Source organism: Nasonia vitripennis, chromosome 4 (assembly GCF_009193385.2).
Source record: "Nasonia vitripennis strain AsymCx chromosome 4, Nvit_psr_1.1, whole genome shotgun sequence".
NCBI lineage: Eukaryota > Metazoa > Arthropoda > Insecta > Hymenoptera > Pteromalidae > Nasonia > Nasonia vitripennis.
Window position 1 is genome coordinate 5,785,249 of NC_045760.1, and position 23,669 is coordinate 5,808,917.

At 50.9% G+C, this 23,669-nt stretch overlaps 1 protein-coding gene across 1 annotated transcript; it reads right to left on the bottom strand.

The window, feature by feature from the left end:
- LOC100120119 (homeotic protein proboscipedia) lies at positions 1-22,843 on the bottom strand. Its single transcript, XM_001603738.3, has 4 exons — positions 21,559-22,843; positions 4,165-4,307; positions 2,784-4,063; positions 1-2,712 (listed from the first exon to the last, which is right to left on the bottom strand). The coding sequence occupies exons 1-4, from the start codon at positions 22,196-22,198 to the stop codon at positions 2,019-2,021; spliced, it is 2,757 nt and encodes a 918-aa protein (XP_001603788.1). The 5' UTR covers positions 22,199-22,843; the 3' UTR covers positions 1-2,018.
- Between the last annotated feature and the right edge of the window lie 826 nt (positions 22,844-23,669).

The following is a 23,669-nucleotide window of genomic DNA, read 5'->3' on the forward strand; positions in this document are numbered from 1 at the left end:
TCGTTTATGTTTTGCTTTATCTGGCGTTTAATTGATTCTTCTCTGCCTTCATAAAGGCAAATCGAAATTTAGTACAACATATTGGAGACTATCTAAGTTTATCTATGTAGTTATAGATGTCGTAGCCGCTCCAACCCTCGTTATACGGAACTAGTGCAAAAATTTCTTTTATAATAATCGTCGAATTTGGTTTCATCATCGTCGCAGCGAACGATAAGTTGCGAAAGAGTGAATTACATTGTATTCTTTCGGTTTCGTTATCATGCGCGCACATTATGCTATTCTCTTTCTCTAGCTATGCATTCCCGACAACTGTTTGCGTATGTATGTGTGTGTGTGTGTGTGTCGATGAGTTAACGTATACGCGTGCTTATTCACCTCAAAAACGCAGCTTACGTATATTATTCGCTTAATTTTCATTTATATTTATATAATATTTATATTACGTTATAGCATGTGGGTGTGTCTCGTATTTTGCAAGTATTTACAATGAGGGTTTTCAAACTCGCTCTATAGGAGGGTTAAAGCGCTGTTTTCTTCGTGTTTATGTATACGTGTGTGTGTGTGCGATGTATGAACAACAACAGCTATAGGCGACGTAGATAATTTATACAAAAGAGACGGTTCGAGACGGGCTTTTACGTATATAACTACGGATTTTTATTTTTCTCCACTTCGATATATCATCTATAGATTTATAATACGTATAGACTCACAATAACGCTTTCGACGATCGTACTCACGAACTCTCACACACGCGCGTCGAGTCGAGAAATCGACTCGAATATTCGACATTCGAAAATAAAAAAAGTCGTGCAGGCAACTCTAGAGACTATTTTAGTAGAGATATAATAAACATATACAATATATCGCAAGTATAATCTCCGTTAGGATCTCTATTGCAACAACTATTATACACTTCCCCCTTTATACAGCGCAGGCACTAGAATTACAATATTGCCGTGAATGATATCCCGTAAACTATATATATATATATTATTTATTATGAACAGTTTCGCAATCGAGACTACAGAACATGTTATTGTATCTACAATTAGGGCCCTTTCGCGTAAGAAGGAGTGAGAGGAATGAAACGAAAAATTATTAAATATTTTTTCGGAGCAAAAAGCTCCTCTCATTCCTTCTCACACGTATGTCCCGCACTCCTCGTCCAAGCAACCACACTTGTATTTATACACATCGCATTCTCGTTCCTATATTTTACATCCTGCACAATACTATCAGAAATACTCTATTAAAAGTCTCATAATTAAATCACTATACTCCGCAGCGGCATATCTTGATATTGTCTCTCTAGCTATGTATATTATAGTCTATCGACCGATTGCGCGCGGCCGGTCGCTAAATTCTGCGATTCTCTCGTCGCGCCTATGTATATATATATATATATATATATATATATATATATATATATATGTGTATATAGTGTATTCCCATTAAAAGCTCCTCTCGCAGTGCCGCAACGGGCGCTGAAAGAAAAAGCTCAAGCCAAGCTCATCTGCATCCAAACTGTAAAAATATTCCGGCCGCGATTATCTCCGCGAGCAGCTTGCGATTCCATAAATCGCCGCGGCTGTGTACGGCGTTAAGATGCAAATGCGTTGTCGTAAAGAAAGCCCATAATCACATCGTATCCGTGCGCGCGGCGCTCGTGTGACCTGGAACGAAAATCGCGCTCGGAAAAAAATAAAAGGAAAATCATACAAGTGTCTTTGTTGATTTTGGCGACAGCTGGCCGCATCCGGTCGCGGCGAAATTGCACGTATCACACTGGAGAACAATCACAGGATGCGCGAGGCACCGGACACTGATTCCGAACGAGCACTGGGTCAGTAGAGTTCGTTGAGCAGGTACTGCTCGTCGTTCCAGTCGAGCTGCTGCTGGCAAGTGTTGTGGCTTCCATTGTTGTTGTTGTTGTTGTTGTTGTTGTTGTTGTTGTGGTTGACGGTGGCCGAGGAGGAGGACGACGACGACTGCACGACGTCGTGCTCGTGGACTCAGCTGAGCTGGTAGTACTCGGGCGCGAAGTCGTTCGCCAGGTTGCTCAGGAAGTTAAAGTCCGAGGAGCTGTTGCTGTTGTCGGCCTGGGGCTGCTGCTGCTGCTGCTGCTGCTGCTGCTGCTGGGGATCGGCGCCGTAGTAGCTGCCGAAGCCGGAGTAGGCCTCGTGCGGCTGCTGTCCAGCCGAGTCGCTCTGCCCGGAGACGGGGGGAGCGATGACGGCTGCGGTCGCGGCGGCGATGGCCGTGGCAGTGGTTGCCGGGAAGGGGTCGGGCGAGGAGACGTAGCTCGCGGGGATGCTCGAGGCCTCGCCGCCCTGGTGCACGTGCTGCTGCGGTTGCTGCTCGTAGTAGCCGGCGGCGCACTTGTTGGGATTGCTCGGCTGCCGGGGCTGATTGTAGTCCAGCCCCGCCGAGTGCATCGAGGCCGTCTGATGGTACGCGTCGGCCGCGTGTTGCTGCTGCTGCTGCTGCTGCTGCTGGTGCAGGTCGCCGTAGTAGCCGGTCTGGTGGCTGCTGACCGCCGCGTGGGCGTGATGGGCCTCGCCGGCGGAGGGCGAGGCGTGATAGGAAGCGGCTGCCGCGGGGTAGCCGTAATTGTTCGCCGACATGTAGGCCTCGCTGCTGTTGTGCTCCGGCGTGCCCGGGTACGCCGTCGAGCCGTAGCCCGCGCTGCTGGCGTTCGGCATGCTTCTGGAACGGGAATCGGCTCATTGCACTCGCGATACATCGAATTTTACCATTATCAACGTCAGCGTACTCACCTGGCGTGGTAGGAGGCGTGGTAGCCGCCGGTCTGCGCGTAGCCGTTGTAGTCGCCGGTGCTGGCGTACTGGTTGTGCTGCTGATGGAACTGCTGCTGCTGCACGCTCCCGTGGTGGTTGTACATGGACCTCGCGGCGCTGGCCCTCGTCGAGTGATGGCCCGCGACGGTTCGATGGCCCATCGCCGGCTGCTGCTGGGACGCCTGCTGTCGCGCGTACTGCGGGTGCATCTCCGCGCCGTAGGAGATCCTCTGCTGATGATACGCGGCCGCGGTCTCCCTCGAAGATCCGGCGCAGTAGGCGCCCTGCTGCTGATTGCCGATCGGCACCTGCTGCCTGCCGGCCACCTGAACGCCGTTCCTGTAGTCGATGCCGCCGGCCGACGTCTGCTGGTGGTAGACGCTCTGCTGAAAGTGGCTGCCGCCCATCGCCCGGCTGTGCGGCGAGATCGAGCCGTGCAGGAGGCTGTTGTTGCTGCTGGAGGATGGCGAGCTTCGCGGCCGCTGCATGTAGACTCCGTGTTGCTGTTGCTGCTGCTGCTGCTGCTGCTGCTGCTGGACGTTCAGCGGACTGCCCTGCTGGAGCTGCACCGACGCGGGGGTGCCGGGGGTAGAGGAGGGCGTGAGGCTCCGCGTCGAGGAGCCGGGCTGGTTCGGCAGGCTCGGCGTGCCGACGGTGGAGTCGGGCAGGGCCAGGAGCACGCCGTTGCTGCTGACGGAGCAGAGGTCCTTGCCGACGGCGCCGCTCGACGGCGACTTCTTGCTGATGCTGATCTGCTTGCCGGCGTTCGGGCTCTTGTGCTCGGCCTCGAGCTTCACCCGCACGTCGAGCTTCTTCGAGCTGGACAGGCTGGGCGAGGTGACGTCGCTGCCGTCGTGCGAGCGCGAGTCCTCGTCCACCATCATCTTGTCGAAGGTGCTGGAGACGCTGTTGGTGCTGCCGACGCTGCTGGCTCCGTTGCTGTTGGCGTTGTAGCCGGCGGTGTTGTTGTTGTTGTTGGTGGCGCTGGGGGTGTTGTTGTTGCTGTTGGCGCCGACGGAGCCGCGGACGGAGGCGAGATCGGTAACGTCGCCGGACAACGTGCTGCCGACGTCGCCGACTCCGGAAATATCACAGTTGTGGCAGCTCTTCTTCTCCTCCTCGTCCAGCCCGAGCAGCTTCTCGCTCTTGCCGGACTTCTCCAGGCCGTCGGACGAGCCGCCGTCCTTCTCGTCGCCCTCGTCCTTGCTCAGGGTCTGCCGCTTGTGCTTCATGCGCCGGTTCTGGAACCAGACCTTCACCTGCGAACAGATTAGAAATTTCGTTTTCTTCTTCTATCGTGAACTGGAGCCTCGAGAGGAAAGTATGATAGATTAACTTAGGCGACTGAGCCCATTCTTACCTGCCTCTCGGTGAGATCGAGCGACGCCGCGATCTCTATTCTTCGAGGCCGGCAGAGGTACTTATTGAAATGGAACTCCTTCTCGAGCTCCAATAGCTGGGTGTTTGTGTACGCCGTTCTTAATCTCCTGGGCAGGCCGTTTTCTGTGGAGCAGAATTTTTGGATTAGATCTCTCTCTCTTTCTTCCCGGCTTCTGTCCGGCAATGATTTGATTAACGATCTCTAAAGTAGCGATATTGTGTCACGCGTAACAATGCGATTGTGCAAGTTTATTTTTATACGCGTTATTATTTGCCGCACTCATCTCTCAAGACCGCTAGGGAGAAAGTGTATATAGAGCGAGTATAAGGGCCGCAGCGCCAACATTCTGCGGATACTTGACTCGCCTTATACAGAAAGTTCGGCGGCAAGTTCGGCCGCTGTTATATCTCTCGTCGGCGTCGATGCGGGAGCGCCGCCTAATTGTTATCGGTAAGAAACTTGACAACGCGATAACAAGAGAGAGAGAGAAGAGCTCTCGGGAGTAGCGGCCAAGTTCTCGGCCCACAGAGTGTATTCTCCCGCGAGGGCTTCCCGCGAAGTTATCGACCACTTTCCACTCGGAATTTTTATATATTTTTACGTAGAGTAATTAATTTTCCTCCTAGCTCTTCCGCGCATGTGTGCATGAATATTTTTCGGCATCGCGTATTGTATGCGCGAAAACATGTTTACAGTATACAGCCCCCCCCGCGCACATCAGATTATCCCCGGCGTATCGATTACTTATGCATTCAGCCAACTTAATCCCCAAAGACTCGCTGCTTTACGAGGGTTAAATTCAGTTTTCACGCGACAATGTGTGTGTGGCCCGCTTTTTCACCGAGACCATACTCCAAAAAGCTCGGCTCCCTCGAACGGAGCAGCGGATATGCGTTACTGCTCGCTGGGGGTGTCTCGCTCGTGTAGGAGAAAATAAGGAGGAAACGAGAGGCTGGAGCCCGAAAAGCCCCGGCGGGGAAGCCGGAGACGCTCGCATGACTGACGCGGACCTCATCAGCATTTCACCGCCGGCGATTGGCTGCCTGTCAATCAAGTCGGCTGCCGTGTACCTCGATTTTTTCCGCTACTTCGGCCGATTGCTCGAGGTAAAATCGATTTCCATTTAGAGCTTCGGCTCAGCCGAATTCTGTAAACGTACGACAAATCTCTTTGTGAGCGAGCGAGCAAATTCCGAGAGTCTGCTGGAACATAAGCGTAGCCGACGAAAATATCGGCACGTAAACACACGCGCGCGAGAGAGAGAGAGAGAGAGAGAGAGAGTGTGGCGAGTGTGATGACGGATCGTCGGACACATTCGCGACGGAATGAAGAGTGACAGGAACGTCTGCGCGGGCGTAAAGATAGCTCTTTCTCTCGCTATTGTCGCCAGCTCGATCCGGAGCGTTTTGTTACTTCCAAGCGCGCCTGTGTGTGGATCTACGAGTCTGTTTGAAATTATGATGAATATACGCGCGCTTTAAAGCAGTGCGTTTTGGTGACTCGTATATAACGGGCTCCGCTTGTCGTCGTCGCTTTGATTAATGGCGAGCGATAAGTTTTTACTCGACCGTATAATACAGCAGCGATTTACGAATCGTTCGAAAAATTCGGCTCCAGAGAGCTCTACTGAAAGATTTCGAAAACGATATTTCCAAAAAGCCTCCTCGCGAAATCGTCGAAAAAGCAAGCAGCTGTCACTCGCGGCCCTGAGACATCCATCTTTTTTATCGGAGAAGGAGAAGACTAGTAGGAAGCGAGCCATAATTACGCGAGCCAAAAGACACTGGCGCCGTCAACCCCTTGCGAGGGATCCCTCGCTCGGCTATACGTATTAAACTTTTTTTCCTCTCACTCGCTCTCTTGAAGCTCGGGCAAGCTCGACTGAAAATAAATTTCGCCGTCTCGCGGTATTTTTAGCCCTCGAGGAAGCATCGCGCCACAGCGCCTCCGAAAATGAAAGAAACACAAGAGTGAGGAGACAACAATGTACGCGAGAGCTTTTGACGAACCGGCGCTGATTATATTTCGAGAGGCGCGGCGCTATTTTCCAGCCGAAAGAGGCCCTTCAATCATCGACAGCAGAGGCAGCGGCCGTCGGCCGTCGCTCGATGCGCCGGGTATAGTAGGTGTATTTTCTCGCTGCTGCAGCGCTGGAGATACGACGACAGTAGTTTTGCGTGAGCGGTATATAGATGTACGCCTATTCTTTTCAGGCATGTAAAGTGCTACGGAATTGTACACACGCGGGAGTAGGTATTGGGATCTAATGAAAAATTCTTCGCGTTTCTTCATCGCGCCTGGAATGAAAACTACGAGTTATATATTGCTCAACCTTGTGTGTGTGTGTGTGTGTGTATGTGTGTGTGTGTGTGAGAAAAACGCTTTCCATGCGCAGCGGCGCTTATTACAGTTATTACGAAGATTTGTGTTCGATTTGGAAACTCGAAGAAAAACCGCTTGCATTACCAAACATCCTGCGCGTGTAGAATTTCGGTAGACTCGAAAAAAGCTCAAAGGCGAATCGAAGAGACATCACAGTTGCGAAAACGCAGAGGAGTATATAGTTTGATTATACGCACATACACATGCGAGCAGTCAATCATTAGGCTGCTCGCGATGCCGCAACGCGGGACTTCCGCCGTCGCGAATCAAAATAAAAAAAGCTAACTTAATTACAAGGTGTAATCGCAGTTCGCTGCAATTTGCGGGCCTTATTTGAATTTTTCATGCCTCGATCCCGGGGAGAACACACGACGTTGCGGGAAATTTGTAACGAATATTGTTTTTACGTGCAGTGCGCGTCTTTTTTCTCGTCCTGCGATGAAAATATACCAAGTTTTTGCTCGTTCCGAGCTCGCGCGTAACCATAAGTAGAGTGTGGAAGAATTAAAACGAAATCAGGAGAGCTTCTTCATACATTTATGCATCGAGCGACTCGAGCTCTAACTACACTCGCGCAGAGATCGGAAAACCTTGCAGAACCAAACAGGTGGACGAGGAACGTCGAAGCCTGCAATTATAAGACACAGCAGTCCTTGCGAGAGGGACGGGTGAAAAATGCCCGACTTTTACGCGCTGCAGCATAGTCCCCTGAAGAAAAATGCTTCCAACTTCGCGCACGAGGTGCAGAGTACAAAGTGACCGCTTTCTGGCGCCTCTCGGACGGATCACAGGTGCGGCTAAGGCTCTGCGCGCTTGTAATTTGTCTTTTGTTTCCCCGCGGCGAGGAAAAATTCGACGGCGAGCGGCGCACAAAAGAAGCGGCTATAAAAGGCGCCTCAAGTCTGACTTCTTTCCTCGGATAAACGCTTGCGTGAAAAATGACGGGAGGCGTATAGGGAAGAAACGACGGCGAGCGAAACGCGCGAGGGAAAATCGAGAGGCGATGAGTCGGCGGTCAGAAGGGACGACCTTACGATTATTTTCGTGGTTTGTTCTTAATTCGGTCACATGCGGGATTGCGCGCAGATTGGACGTTTAAAGTCGGATTTGATTTATAGCGGTGTGTCGTACGGGCGTATCCGGTGGATTCTAATTTTTCTAATACGGATGGACGGAGTAGGTTTTTCTTTCTGGACACGAATTGCCCGATTTGGGGCAATTATCCTGACCACGGAGCCGGATCATTCGGTTTAAATTTGTTTCTTTCATTTTTGTAATTGAGAAGGAGGTCGTTATAGGCTGCGTCATTATGGGTAATTTTTGTCCAAGCGAACCTAATTAGCCGTTACCGAGGCATGGCGTCGTTATTTATAAATTCGATCTCGAAAAATCATCGATTCGATTATTCTACACGATATTAAACGAACAAAGAAAACAACAACGATCGCTCATGCATTTCCCAGTCCATGAGCCGTCGAACGAGTATACATACACCACCTTCTCGCAGCGCATAAGAAGGTATAGTGGGAACGTCGAAAAGGCTCGCTCTCATAAAACAATGGAACAACAAGGCATAGTCGCTGCTCCGTTCGGGATAATTAGCGGTTGACGGGGCGCCATAATACACAGTACTGCGAGACTATATACGCGGCATGGGAATAGATACAGCGCTTCGCGTCCCCCTCTCGTAGCCGTAGCGATATGCTATATCTGTATAGAAAACACACGAAACAACCTTATTACGGATTTACGCGAGAGAAGCAGCAGCGGCACAAAACCGAGCTTCTTGGGGGCTTAAAGCCCCGGCGGTGTGTACGCGGGCTATATATCACTTCTCTGCGCGGAAAAGCTGCGGGGGTGGAGGTCGTCCTCGTAATCAATTAACACGGGCCGCTGCAACTCGCAGTCGGCGAGATTATAGCCGAGAGACAAGAGGAAACGCGCGTGTATTACCGGAGAAATTGAGCGAGGGCCGATGAAAGATATATGGCTGGGGGTATGGAGGCAAAACACGATATGCCGATTGGAGTTATTATGGAGTCGCGCGCGTGTGTGTGTGTGTGTGTGTATACCCAAGAGCTTCTTTTTCGGAATCGAATATTGATTGCGTGGAATGATCGCTGCGCTTTGAAGTTGTACCTATTGTGATTTATATCCGCGTGTTATTACGTGCGCTGCAGCTCGCTTGGAAAATTTTAAATACACACACCGGCGTATTGTGCGCTTGAAGCTTTTGTTGTGAGTGAATGCGCGCGGCTTGCTGTGCGGGTAAAAGGGTTCAAGTTTGATGGATTAATCGAAAATAATTATTGCTGCTCTGATTTTTTTATACTACTTTGATAAGGGGCTTGAAGATGGATCGATACGAGGTTGATTCGTGAATAAATTTTGCGAACCTATACTTATCGAATTAAATTTTAAAAGATCGTTGTCTTGGAACTACGGGGGGTTGATTTGAAAATAATTCGGTGCTTTATACATCGATGCTTCGTTGGTGAACTATATACACATAACCGACGATTAAAGCCGACGTTCGAAAAACCGAAAAGCTACTCAGCTTATGCAACGGAATTAGAAAGTAGACGGACAAGACTCCATTATAGAAGAACCCCCCCGCGCAAAATCGAAAAGCACGAGTCGAAAATTACTCCGTGCATGCAGCCTCGGCAAAATAAAACCAGCTGCACACACGTATACAAAAGCTCCAAAAGGGAGAACAAAAAATCGGCGGAGATCGTCGCTATTATCCACCTGCCGCTATTTTTCACGTGCTGCACCTCGGCCCCGAAGAGGCATTAGCATAGCGTTTAAAATCTCTCTCCTCGCCGTAATAACAGCTTCGAGCAGCGCAGCCCTTTCTCATAGGCTGCTGCTGCAGCTCCTCTCAGAAAAAGGACGAGCCTCGCAAGAAGCGGGCTCGGCTTTAAAAATCGAAATAGAGTAAAAAAAGGAGAGACAAATATCGATACCGCACGGTTCTCCCTCGCACACGTATACATATATATATATATATAGCCGTCGGGAGAGAGAAAAAAAGGAATAGAAGGAAGAAAACGAGTCCGTGCGCGAGGCGACGCGGCCATGTTTGGCCGACACGCGATGCGGCGGCGGCGGCAACCTGTGATTATGGTTTCCCCGTCTAGAAAATTGGATATGGGCTTCGTGCATATACACTGACTGATGCATATAAGGAGAAAGAGAAAGAAGGTGTATAGTACGTATAGGTGCGAGTGTATGTGCTCATTCGGAGGCGTGCCGCGCCGCGCGGCCAACAACCTGCAATCATCGGGGTGGGGCGAGGGAACGAAAGAGATAGGGGGACTACACACTCCTCGCGCACCTCTATACCTGTCTGTGTACACGTGTGTACAGGTTCTGCATCTACACCTACTATAGCTGTGCTCGTTGGCATGGAAAACAGCTGGACGTTGAACTTGCATGGCGCGCTCTTTCTGCGCTTTCGCATCGATTCCGGCTTTTTACCAGCTCTCTGTGTGCGCGTGTGCTGATAACGATTGGAAGGTCGACCTGCGTCTGCATGAGTGAATACAAGGAGTAATGCGATAATTCGCGCAGATACGAGATTGGACGTCCGATGGCTGCGGGGCGATGAGGTGTATTTTTAGATGTGCTTGCGCGGAATCGTGTGAAAGCCACGCACGCGAGATTATAAACATTCCCGGGGAAAAGAGCCGGGGAGAAAGTTGAAAATTCGCGCGCGGGGCCGCGGCGCAGATTAAAACGAACTTTACCGCTCGGCGACACTTTTTCTCTTCTCTCTCTTGGAAAAAGCGTAGCCGCGAATGACTCGTAAGTCTCGCGCTGATACAGAACGACACAGCCGCGAGGCTCTCTCTCTCTCTCACTCTCGGATAAAAAGAAAGGCAGCTCCGCAAGTTTCGCGAGTTCCGACAAGCGGGGGTGGAATCCCTCGCGAAACGCAAATTATCAAGAAATTAGTTTTCACCTCTCCCCACCCTCTCGGGCGTTTCTTTCTCCCGAGAATCTTGAAAGAGAAGTTTTAGGTAAACACAGAGAGAGAGAGAGAGAGAGAGAGCGCGGGGAGCTGCGACTCCGACTCTCTTGGGCTTGAAGCGAGATTGATTTTGCGCGGGATAGAGGAGCAGCCGATGCGCGAACGTCGAGTGTACGGGAGGGAATCGAATTCTCCCGCTCTCTGATGCGATTGAAATTGTTCGAGCTTGACCGGCTTCTCTCTCACTAGACTCCTGATAAAGTGATTGCTTTCGTTAATCATTTTAATTGCCGAGTGTAGTTTCCACGCTTTTTGGTCATTTTTATGAGCTCGGAGAGTTGGAACATTCCTAAACACCTCTTCCGACGTGATCCCACTTATCGTCTCACGTCCCTAAATTCCCTCCTTAATTCCCACGACTCTCCGCACACGACCCGTTAAAATATTCTAAACGCATAAACAATCCGATGGCGCGCTTAAACCGAAAATAAATCCAGCCGCTCTCCGCAGCAAAATAAAAGCCGACGACTATACCGGCGGCGGCGCCTGCAGGTGCGCTTTATTATATTTATTCATTACATCGCCTGCAAGCGCTTGGGCGCAAGCGTGCAGGGCCGCAGAGAGAGAGAGAGAGAGAGAGAGAGAGAGAGAGAGAGAGAGAGAGAGAGAGAGAGAGAGCCTATAATTCAACTTGCCGGCGGCCGGCCGTTTCTCGCGCTAAAACTCGCGCCCGGGCCGTATTCATAATTACGAAAGAATAGGACGAAATTGCGAGACACCGGCGGCGGCGGCGGCAGCCCGAGGAAAGAAATTAGATTCAACGCGGCGGCGCAGCAAGAAAGAAAAGGGTTTGTTTCGCGCAATAAAAAGAGCAGATATAGAAGCGCGCTGTGTACGTATACATACTTGGGCCGGAAAAGGGTCGCGAAGGACAGCCGCACACTTATATGCAGCAGCGGCGACGACCCTCTGGACGGGCGCCATGTGTATAATAATGTTAAAGAATGTTAAATGCGCGAGCGGAGGGATACTCGTCGGCCCGGGGCATACATTACTTGTTAACAATGCTATAAAGGACACTCGGTCGGGATACTACTCGCTGTGCGCGGGAGTCGCCTGAGATTTACGAGGCTCCTTTTATATTCAGCCGATTCTTACGTATACGTGCAGCGAGGGGTGGCTCTACAATATACGTAAGGATCAAGGCGACCGCTTATGCGGGGAGCGGCGAACGGGCCACTTTTACGCATCGACATTTTTCAAAACCGAGCGCGAGTTCAGTGCAGCTTAACGAAATTTTAATGAAATCGCGCAACAGTTGGCGCTCGGCGCAAAAATATCAAACTGCAATAATCACCCCGCCTCGTCGTCGATCCCGTGTCCCAAGCGGCCGGTCAAGTGTGCGTGGACCGCAGACCGTTCTAAGCAAGCCCAGGGGCGATAACTTACCACCCTCGTGTCTTTCCCTCTCTCTCTCTCTCTCTCTCTCTCTCTGTGTCCAGTCTCCGCGGAGAGAGACCCTCTCGTGATAATTGTTTAAAGCGACCGCGAGTCGCAGCCCTTTCTCTGCGCGCACTCGAGTTCGTATAATGCCTTCGCCACGTGCCCTCTCTCCGAGTAACTGCTGCCTGATTAGGGTTGAGAAGGACACTGTACGCCGACATCGTGATTTTTCTTACATTTTCGAACTCTGCGCTTGTATTTAAGGCTGGATCGCAAATTAACCCAAAAAGCCGCGGGGTTGAATTTAAAATTCAAAAAGCACACTCCCAGCAGAGGCAACAGAGCGATCCTTTATACTTTTCCGGAGAGAGAGAGAGCGAGAGAGAGAGAGAGAGAGAAAATGATACTTGTAAATCAGGTGGCGAGAGCTGTGTGCCCCGGCGGCGTCGTCGTTTCTCGAGCGTGGAATACGACAATGGATAAGGTTTTTGGATGGCCTCCAGAAAGCGTATACCCCGCAAAACGAAGAATCGCTGCGCTGCGCCGGCGTATATTTAAGAAGAAAGAAGAGAGCGTACGCGCAGACACGCGAGATAGCGAGCAAATAATAGGGAAATGATTTGCTCCTTGTTAGATAAAACGGCGGCGGCGGTGGTGGTACTCGTCGAAAAGAAATATCGCCGCCCCCTTCCTCCCTCCTCAATGAGACCGCGAGAGCTTTTGCGAGTATAGAACAAGTCCGTTCGATTACCAGTTAAGTATAAACGCGTTTTCCGAATCGAGAGGCTGTTAGTTATGCTTCGACGACTGCGGCCGTTATTTTTATCGAGATAAAGGGAAGGAGGACGTTCGAAGATTCTTGAATTTTATTTCGGTGGGTCGTCCTTTTACGGAAAATCAGGCGGAATTCAAGCTATATTATACACAGGGAATCGCATTGATATGGAGGTGACGAGCGGGAATCACGGGGTTCGCCGTGTTTTTTTGCATCGTCACTTATCATCGCTTCTCTGTACACCGCGTACACATCCCTCTCTCTCGCTCGCCCTTCCGCGCAGCTTATTCCAATCGTGTTTCTCGGGCATCGAACCGTCAGAGCCGAGCGCAACTTTAACCAGCCGCCAATCAATATGGCATCAGTTCTCTGAACTTTCAAATTTACTCGAATATTCCACGTTCTTTCAGCCCCTGAACTTGCCGACGTCCTCCCTCCCCCCTCGTCCTCGTGAAAAGTAATTTCAGTTTAACTTTGTTTCGACGTGTACTTTCGGCGTGTGTACATTATATACCGTCGTGCCGTTTTTTTTTTTCAGAGGGAGCTGGCTTCGATATTTCGAATCGTCGATTTTGATCCTAACAATATCAATATCTATTGTATGAATTAAAAGGTCTCGTCGTCGCGCGCAGTTTGAATAATGGATGTTCCCGTGTGCGGCGCTTGTTTAAAAGTATTTACACAAGTGCGATTAGTGCACACGCGCGCGGCATTCTCTTCTTCACAAGCCCGCGGAGTGAGATCTATTAATCATTCCGGATGATGGATTTTCACTTTTCTTTATGAGGACAAGTGGTATAAAGCTCTTTTTTCACGCTTAAAAATAACGCGCGGCTCCTAGCCGCTTAATTGGAACGTGTTACACTTTGTACACGCTGGCGAAAGTGTGTCGAATGCTTCCGTCACAATATTCGAAATTTTGACAAACAGATCTCTTCTCTCGAACAGAAGAAAACAAGCTCGTCCGAGACACCGGCGACGCGTCTACCCATATCGCAAAGAAAAATCCAAGTCCATCGGAAAACAAGCGAATCGCTGCGCGGGAATAAAACCTCCCTCTCCCTCAGTCTTTCTCAAATGCCGCGCGCGCACACACACACACACACACACACACACGCTGACACGGAGAGGGCTGCAGCATCCGCGCGCGCGCGGAGAGGAACGGAGCCGAGAAAAAACATGCGCCCGGTAGTGGCGATCATCAATCAGAAAGGCGCTCGGCCGTCCTGCGTTCGGTCAGCACGTCCAGCCGCGCGAACTTCGCACTCTCTCTCTCTCTTCTCTACCTACATTTGTGTGTGTGTGTGTGTGTATGTGTGTGAGAGAGAGCGGCTGTTTCGGAGATTCGGCGAGTCACGCTCTTCGCGCGCTATGTGGAGCCCGCACAGCGAAAGATCGATCGCGTTGCTCGTGTATAAAAGCTTACACACTCTCTCTCTCTCTCTGTCTCTCTAGTATTCAATGCGTGCCGCGCGTACGTATATATAGTCACGAGTTCGGTCTGTGCATTCACTGTCGGCGGTAGATTTTTAATTTTTCAAGCCGATCGCGAAATTTAATTTTAAAAAAACTTGCACTCCGGCAAAACTCGAACCAGCCGGGCGTATAAAAAAAATCACGCGGCGCTTATCGCGCACCTATAAACACTCGCGCACACAGAGTAGAAAGCAGCTTTTACCCGCGCCGACACAGCACTGCGCAGCCCTCGAGAGAGATCGTGCGACCATATCATTATGATTGCACTCGCTTGCAGTATGCTCGTGCAAGGCTGGCTCGCTCGGTGTAATCGCTTCGCCACGCTATGAACGTGTTTCTCAGCAAACAGCGCGAACTTGTAAGTCAGGCCTCCTCTGATAAATCATCTCTCTGCGGCGCGCGGTGCCGTATAATCTCGCCGCAGCTCTCCGCCTGTGTGAGAACGCGAGAATAAGAAGCCACCGCGTATACAGCCAAGCGAGAGAGAGAGAGAGAGAGAGAGAGAGAGAGAGAGAGAGAGAGAGAGAGAGGAAATTAAAGAGAAGGAGAGAAAGAGAAAGTTTAAAGAGAGAGAGAGAGAGAAGCATTTATTAACGAAATCTCCCTTGAAATGAAGAAAAGAGAGGGAGAGAAAAATTGAACACGCCGACGCCGGCAGAGAGAGAGAGAGAGAGAGAGAGAGAGAGAGAGAGAGGACGATGTGAGAGCGTGACCGTGTAGACCGGTTTTTCTTCGCGCTTTGTAAAATAAATACGCCCGATTTCAATTATTTTTTGCGCGCGCTCCAGGGGTATGCGGAATAACTCTGCGCTAATGCCCCTTCGGGAGAGCTGCACTCGCTGCTGCACGTATAGCGTGTGGTTATTTGTTTTTTGCAAAATAAACGAGGAAAGCAGGAAAAGTCAAAGAGAAAAAAAATCAAAGTTAATTTCGTACATACCGCGGGCGCCCCGCGTTTCATGTCACGTGCGAGAGAGGCGTTTTATCTTGGACGCATTCTTCAATGAGTCGCGTGACGTTTCAGCGAATCTTTCAGCGACTCTCGAGATGTATAATAACGATCCTTGAGCCGCACACTCTCTCGGCTTTCGCGACGGTAATTAGCGTTAATTATCTCTCGTCGCGACTCTGCAGGCTTGTGTGTGTACATCTGATGCCCGAATTCGATGCAGCGACGTACTTTCTTCTGCTGTTTATTAATTTCTTTTTATAGGACACACCTGAGGGTTGACTCGAAAGCTCGGAGGGTCGATAGCCAGGGACGATTCCGGGCGAGAATTCAAGCACAGAAAGCCGGCATTCAATGCAAAGTCCCTCGTCACGCGGCGATCAAAGCACGCCGCGCTTGCTGCTACCGCGTACACACACACATACACGAATATACACGCTCTCGAGCATCTCTTGATCATTTCCGTTCGTTCACCTCGCTCTCGGAGGCCGAGAGCGAATTGTGTGCTAGACGCGCAAAAATTTTCGACCACCGTGTCCACGAGCGCAGCGTTGATGAAAGCCGCGCGCACACGAGCGAATTAGCATTGTACTTCGGAAATTTAAAATCTAGTTAGCGGTAGCAGCGCTGCGTGTGTGAAGTGCCAAAAGAAGCCGAGAGAGACTCTGCTATGTTTGGCAGGTAGGGAAGATTCGATTATTTTGTATAGGAATGTGCGTAAAAGTTCAGATTTTCACGCCGACTCAACGAGTAGAACGAGCCTACTTTCGTCAGCCCAAATCAATCGATCGAACGAAAACTACTAGTAAAATCCGCTACAGGGACAAACCCCACTAAAAATAATATTCCACGTAAACACCTTCACGACTATAACGCGTGAGAAGAGAGAAAGAGACGCTTCGCTGGCTTTACGCGCGCGGGTACGTCTGCGCGGGGTAATTAGCCGGCAGCTGCCGAGACGCTGCAGCACGACGCTGAAAGATTTTCAGCGAGAGAGAGAGAGAGAGAGAGAGAGAGAGAGAGAGAGAGAGAGAGCTCACGAACTTGTTCCTCGGGCAGAAAATGTCAAGAGCTCGTAAAAAGTCCCGCAGCGACGAGCTGATAATGCCCCCATAAGAGAAAGAGAGAAAATATGCCGCTGTTTAATTGTCGTTGTTGACTGGAATGAATCGCTGCAAGATTTTTTTCTTTCGTATTTGGAAAAGAGCTGCGATTGAAATTGGATCAGCAATTACATAGTGCAGTATGCGATCTCGGGGATTAGAAAACTCGGTGATATTCAGTGAAAGCGCGCAAGAAACCGCGTTGCATGACGCAGTTTAATTAAACGCGAGCGAAGAGAGAGAGAGAGGTATGAAAACTCTGCGCTGGTTTATTTCGGCTGTAAAAAATCGCACGCTGAATATTATTATTATTATATAAATTAAAATGCATCAGCGTCTAGTTATTGAGCGATGAAACAAAAGTACACCGATTAAAACACTGTAAAATTCCTTCTAATTAAGAGTAAAACGCTCGCTCTATAAGATCCGAAAAACCTCTCGTTCCTCTTCAACGCCAAATCTAGGTCTCTCTCTCCGCATATTGTCCTCCTTTGTGAATTTTTACACCTACTTCTCTTTTACGACTGACTAAAGCGCCCCTTCGTCGCCACCACAGTCTCGCGGTTCCCGTTTCCGGACCCCCCGTCTCGTTTCTCCTTCTCTCTCTCTAACATTTGCATAAAATTATTATTAACGCGCGCGCGTCGTCGAGCCCCGGTTAGTTACGTTCCTGGCATCGTCGACGATCTTCCGCTTTGGCTCTCCGCGCTTTTTTTTCAACCAATATACACGGAGGTGAGCGAGTTTCCTCGATGGTAGTGTGAGACGTGGATGGGGAGAATAAGATGCAGACGATCCTCTCTGTGCCGATGGATTTTGATTGATGATTTTCGTCCGCGCGCAGCTCTATTTAGAGTGCGCTGGCCGATCGGCCGATGAAACAAAGGGAGGAAACGTATGTAAGACAATTATTTTCTTTCGAAACTGTTCCTTCACTTTCTTAATTCGTTTCGTCAAAAAATTTTTTTTCTATACTCTCGCTATATCCCCGGACGTTATTAATCGCTCCGGACGAGCGTTATTAACTCGGGACTGATGAAACAACGGGATGGTTTTTATTTTGATTTGGAAAAGAAAAAATTTCGATATTTATCGAAGCCACGAACGCTCGCTCGACGGAAGTGATTTTTTAAGAGCTTCTATTATTTTAAATGCGCGCGCATGGTATATAGCGCGGAGGGGGCGACGCGGCTGCTGCGCTCGTTTTTTTTCCTTCGTCCTCTGCTTCTTCTCCGCCATAAGCTAGTGCCGCACCCCTATAGGTCGGAAATCGCGGGAGAAAGAAGGAAGAAGCTGCGCTCGCTTGGGGGGAGAAAAAAGAGAAGACACAGAGAGCGGGCTTCCACCCCCGGGGGCTTTTATAGCGGCCCATTTGGCGCGACAACGAGCGTGGAAAGTTCTTTTAGTGTACATCGCGGGCCGCCGTACAGATTTCGTTCCTCTCGCGAGCTGAGGCCGTTATGGGCTTCCGGATTATCAATTTGTTGGAGCCGTGTTTATTATTTCTCGCCTGTGGATTTCGATGCATATGCGCGTGGATGTTTCTTTTTTTTTTGCTGGGTATAATGTAGTGGCATATAAGCGTATGCCAGATGGGGTTTTCGGGGAAAACTAGACGGTGAGTAATGAGACTTTTTTTTCGGGTTCAGGAGGATTTCAGATGCTTATCGGCGTGGCGTTGCATACGCTGGAAGTGTTTACGAGGTGTTGGCCTAACCGTCGACTGTGAACTAATAAAAGCTGAATGTAATTAGAAAGTGTACTTTCTTGGAGAATAAAATTTCGGTGATTTTTGTCTGGAAAAGCGAAATTATAAAACGAATATTTTTAAAATTAAATTCAGCGAAAATTAAAGATTCCACAGTGAGTCTATTTTTCAGTGCGCAGAGGACGCACGCGCGTTATCCGCGCAGAGCATCGAGCTGTCCGGCATGATTTAGGCGACCGGACACTGGATTTGGGTCCAACCAACCAAGAACACGATAACTCGGTCCTTGCCCTCTCTCCCCTCCTGACCTTTTTTATCATTCAATTTCGGCTATCTCACTCGTCCAGGTTAAATCAAAATCAGCACTTTTTAAGCGCACAACAAACTCGCAGTTTTACGATCCTCCGAAAATCTCACGTAAAACCGCCAAGCCTATGCATCGGAACGAAAAGGCAATTACACTCGCGAGAAGCGCATCGAAGCCTAAAGTTCCTATTACATCCTTTGCAAAGCCTAATAAATCACGTCAAGCCGGCGGCCGATTCGTTCTCAAAACGTCACCGCGCCTCGTCCAATTCTCGAGAATCGCGCGCGCGATAAGTGGTAATGAAGATTTCGCCTCTCCTCCCGGCAAACTACCCTTGTTTAATACGTAACCATCATTACGTCCCAAGATTAATTTCGTCGGAAGCTATATAGCTAGAGCCGCATAGAGCTAGAAAGAGGGAGTGTTATACGCGCGCTGCGGAGGGTGACTCGACCAAAGTCGTCTATATACGCGGGGGTGTTCTTCGAAAGCTCTCGTCCAAGAAAACGTCCAAGTGCATGCAGGCGCCCATCCCCGAGGGGATGCAGGGATTAATTGACACATCGGCGCGCTCCAAGAGCAGAGCGAGTATAGCTGGAAGACTGATGAGACGACGAGGCGTTGTGTATCGACCTGTACATAGATATACGGAAAGCTTCGGAAAAACGAGCTTGCGCCTTTTTGCGCTCGAGCTTGTAGAGCTAGCGGAACGGCTGGTCGCGAGCAAATAACGTATAATCGGGAGCTTGATTAGACGTTAGATTGGGCCTTGCGCGCAGGATATTGCAGGGGCGAGCGAGGCGTCGCGCGTCAACGTTGACGTTACAGATTGGAATTTAATACGAGAGCCAGGCCTGATGCAGACACTCCATTTGGCTTGCGCGGCGGCTTCGTTAACGTCGCTGTGTACGGATATAATTATTTTCGGAATATTTTAACCCAGAGGGACGATCGATCGCTGTTTAGACACATCGGCAGATTTGATCAGGCGGCTGATGGGATTTTCAATCGGCTTTCGCACCCACACCGTAAAACGCTCGGACACCAAATAAAAGCTATCCAGCCCCCAAACGCGCACGCGGAGAGAGAACGATAAGGCTTGACGCGCGCAGGGACACCGGCTGCGGTACCGCCCAACGTACACAGCAAAGTACAGAGGACACAGCGAGGATTCCGCGTGAGTTATGGGCCACGACGGCCGGCCGCTCAATTTACAGATGATTCCGCGTGTTACCGCTCCGGCCATGCCTCGGTTAACCTTCTCTCTCTCTGCTCTGCCAAACACTTAATCTTCCCTCGCTGAGCTTGGCGTAGTCGACGGATTTGCAAGCTCGCGACTACTGCTCGCGGACACAACCCTCGTGCCCCATAAACTTCCCCCTGGAGAGAAAGAGAGAGAGAGAGAGAGAGGCGCGAGAGCGAATGTTATGTATACGTGTGTGTGTGTGTGTGTGTGTGTGTGTATGCGAGAGGGAAGTCCGGCCCGTGGGCTCCAGATTTATGGGAGAGCTCGATGGCTCGACAATAGCCAACAAGTTGCCGGAAAACGATCGGCCGGTTAGTGTGTGCTCTCGTTCACGCCAATACGTCTATGAAGTGCCGATATAGAGTGTGTGTTATGCCGCTGCTGCTGAGCTTGAGACAAAACGTCTCGTTTGGGGGCCGAGGACTAGGGATTTATGGTTGCGAGTAATGGGGCTCTGTCGCACTTTTTCTTCCGCGGCCTGTACGCGTATGTTCATTATTTAGGTATCTCCGCATTGTTGAGGGATTGGGATTTATCGTTAGAAAGAAGAGGTAGTAATAAGTAAATACAGGTTCGAGATCTTGCGACGAGAGCCACATGACAATCGGCCTTGATACCGGTGTTAGACTTTATTGCGGCGCTAATTCGTCATTGCGTTCACCTGATTCATTACTCGTCATTAAAATGCTTATCGGAGTTAGGATCAAAATTTATTTCAAACGAGTCCGCACATTGTGTGCTAATGCACGATAGCGTTATAAGTGATTGACTTGTGAAAAATAAATGTTGTACATTACGCCGACGATTTGCACTAGAAATAATGCTAGATTCCAGATAAGCCATGGTATTTTTAGAGTAGCGCAACGGCTATAGAAACACTCGAATCCACCTCCTAAACACGCGTCAAACTCGCGCGATAATTCAATAAAACCCATGACTATTCCAATGCGACAGCCCTCGACAGAACGCACGGAGGCATCCACTGACCAGTCGGCATTAGTGAAAATTCCGGAAATCGCCGGAGGAAGCCAGCCGTCGCTCCGACTCTCTCGACAATAACTCATCCGACGGCGGCGGCACACTCGCAATCGTCACCCACCGCACTACAGCATGCACACTTCACCCGTTCGTGCACCCAAAGGGCTGCCGAATTTTCCGTACGACCATGTGTTCGCCACGTCTCTCGGGGAGTCGATTTTCACGCTGCCCGTGACCGGGCCGACTTCTTAATTTGCTTTCATGAACTCGGCAAAGTGGCCCCGCATGTTTGCAAATGTCGGCGGAAATGTGCGGTTTTCCGGAGATGCTTCGCAGATGTGTGTATACCTATATGAACTCGAAAGGGGAGAGAGAGAGAGAGAGAGATGGATGCGAGAGAACAAGGAGTGGCAGAGAATTGTCATTAGCCGGGGCCACCCTGCGGAGGAGCACAATGTGCCGGCGCTGGACTATGCGAGAGCGCGGAGAGAGATGGTATATAAATGAAGCCGTCGTAAACGGGAGAGTAGCCCATCGACGGGGACACTCGATGTAACAATTGACTCAATAATGCCGATTTGCTACCGTCTTCGGGACTGCTGACCGATGACACACACGTGCGTGCGGAAACCCTTTTGCGGCTCTTTGGACTCGCAGCCCGCGCGATGACTTGGCCTTTATATTCTCGGTGATTTATATTTGTGTGCACGTGTGGTTTTTCGGGAAATAATTTTGAAAATATAATTTTACTTCAAGTTTGTTGTTAGAGTAGATTTAAAAGTGACCGAGGTGTCCAAACACCGGCTGGTAATCCCATCAAATCGGATCGTGTCAACGATGCACTAATCCGGTAAGTCGAACTGTGGGGGATAAGCTTCTGCTTATAGTGCGGATACCCGGCCAAACAGATCGAGTTACCGCAAAAGCAGAGAACGTAAGAAACCGATATTCATTTGCAATAAGCCTTGAAAATCAGTTTGGGCGAATATAGCGAAAACGCACCTACGCGCGACATTCGCTCAAACATTACCTTGCTGGCTGCTCTTCCTCGTGGTCTTCTTCTCCTTCATCCAGGGGTACTCGGGCACGTTGACGCCCGAGGCGTCCTGCACCCCATGCGGGTCCATCATGCCGTGGTAGCCGCCGGGATGATGGGCGCCGGGACTCAAGGGACCAGCAGCACCAACGACACCGGCAGCAGCACCTGCTCCGGCCTCGGGTCCGGGTATACCCTGGGGCAGGGCCGTCATGAACTCGGCCATGGACGGCTGGCTGCTGATGAAGCCGGTCTCGGCGCTGGCGACCCCGACGTCCATGACGGCCGGGTGGGCCCCGTGCGGGGGCAGAACTGCACCGACCCCGGCCCCCGCAGCCACCGAGGCCAGCCAGAAGCCACCGCCGCCGTCGGTAGCCAGGACGGCTGGCGGCGTCGGCGACCTCGTCTTCTCGTCCTCTCCTACGGCTCGACCCACCGGAACCTCCTCCTCGTAGCTCGTCGGTGGTAGCTGCTGGTGCAGTGCCGGATGCGACGGCTCGCAATGACGGAGCTGGTGCTGCGAGGAGGACTGGTGGTGCTGGCTGCTCGTCACGGCCTCGTACAGGTGAGAGGCGCAGTAGCTGTTGACGCCGACGGCCAGCGGCTCCTCGATGCCGCGGTGAATGCCGCGCATCAAAATTTCTCGAGGATCGCACACCGCTCAAAGACACATGACACTTTCCTCTCTACAGTTTCTGGTCTCTCAGAGGCTGCCGATTTCCCGCATATCGTCTCGGAGTCGCGCAATTTGTCCCGCAACCGATGTCTCACTGATCACTCAAGCCACTCCCATACTCCCATTAATCATTCGTTCCGTCGATGTACGATGCATTTCTTCGATTCGCACTCGTCGAGGACAGCAGCACTCCGACACGCGATACCGATCGCGCACACCGATACCAGAAGCTGGATGAGAAAGGGTCGACTGGTGCGGAGAGCGCAGAGAGTGTGTACCAGCTATACGCGCGCTTGGCTCCGGCCCCGAGCAGACACTACCAGAGTGTACAGTCCGTATGGCGTGTCCCTGTTGTTGGCGGGCGCGCGCGCGCGCCGGCGGATCGTGAGCCAATGGGCGGCCGGTACCGGCCCGGTTCAGCCCTCCCGACGTAGGCGGCGCGCCTCACTCGCGGAGAGGGCACCTCGTATAACTATACAGCTAGACGGAGGCGCGGAGAGAGGGACCAGAGCGCTGTGTAGCCGCAGCGAGGAGAGCGGACTGCAGTCGGCGGCGAGCGTTATAGGTATACGAGGAGCGAGCGAGAGAACCGCGCGGCAGCGCTGCATGCGGCCGACTCGAGATAGAGCGAGCGAGAGAGCGAGCAGTATACGCGCAGTGTGGGCGGGACGACGCGAGCGATGCGCAGACGTGCCTGGTGGGGATGCCTGTCACGTGCGAGGCCACGCGGTTCTCCTGCTGCTGCTGCTGCTGCTGCTGCTGCTGCTGTTCTCGGTGTGTGCCTCTGGTGCAGGTACGTGAGATGCGCTGCGGCTTTCGCGAGAGCTTGAGAAAGCTCATCTCTGAGGCTTTCTTCTCTCCTCTCGAGGAGATGATTGCTTGTTAGAGCTGTTTGCCTAGAGGATCGCGCGAGCGAGAGATTAACGATCTCGAGAAGCTTTTCAATCGACATTTCGGAGTCGCGCGACTATCCGTTGCACTTTCTTAATAACGTCCATTCGCGCAAGCACGTGCATCCTCGACCGGCGGCCAAGGAAAGCTCAAAGTATCCGAAAATAGAAGCGCCGCGACCTTGTCACCTGCGCGCACACGCGAGAGCAACTGGCGCGGCTCGACGCAATTTTTCAACGGAAAGCAATTTTCCACGCGCGTCTAAAAATACATATAGAGAACGGTATTTTTAGGGCTCCGCCCATCGGAGCTAATATTTAAAACAGCGCCAGCAGCCGCGCGGTGCATAGAGGCTAACGGTCTCGGGGCGAATAGGTTTGCGCCGGCTGTCTGTCTGTGTGTGTGTGTGTGTGTGTGTGTGTGTCAGTGTGGAGCGGAGACAGGCCGGTTGATGGGCAGAAGCGCAGCGCGGAACGCTCTCGATGACAGATTACCCTGATCCGCTTTGTGGCGAGGCTCTCATTTGGACAGGCGATTT

Excerpts from the sequence above, each read along its gene's own strand:
- LOC100120119 (XM_001603738.3), bottom strand. The coding sequence starts at position 22,198 with ATGCGCGGCATTCACCGCGGCATCGAGGAGCCGCTGGCCGTCGGCGTC. Across the intron at positions 4,064-4,164 it reads TCGATCTCACCGAGAGGCAG|GTGAAGGTCTGGTTCCAGAA; the intron begins GTAAGAATGGGC and ends ATCTGTTCGCAG. Across the intron at positions 2,713-2,783 it reads CACGCCTCCTACCACGCCAG|AAGCATGCCGAACGCCAGCA; the intron begins GTGAGTACGCTG and ends TTCCCGTTCCAG.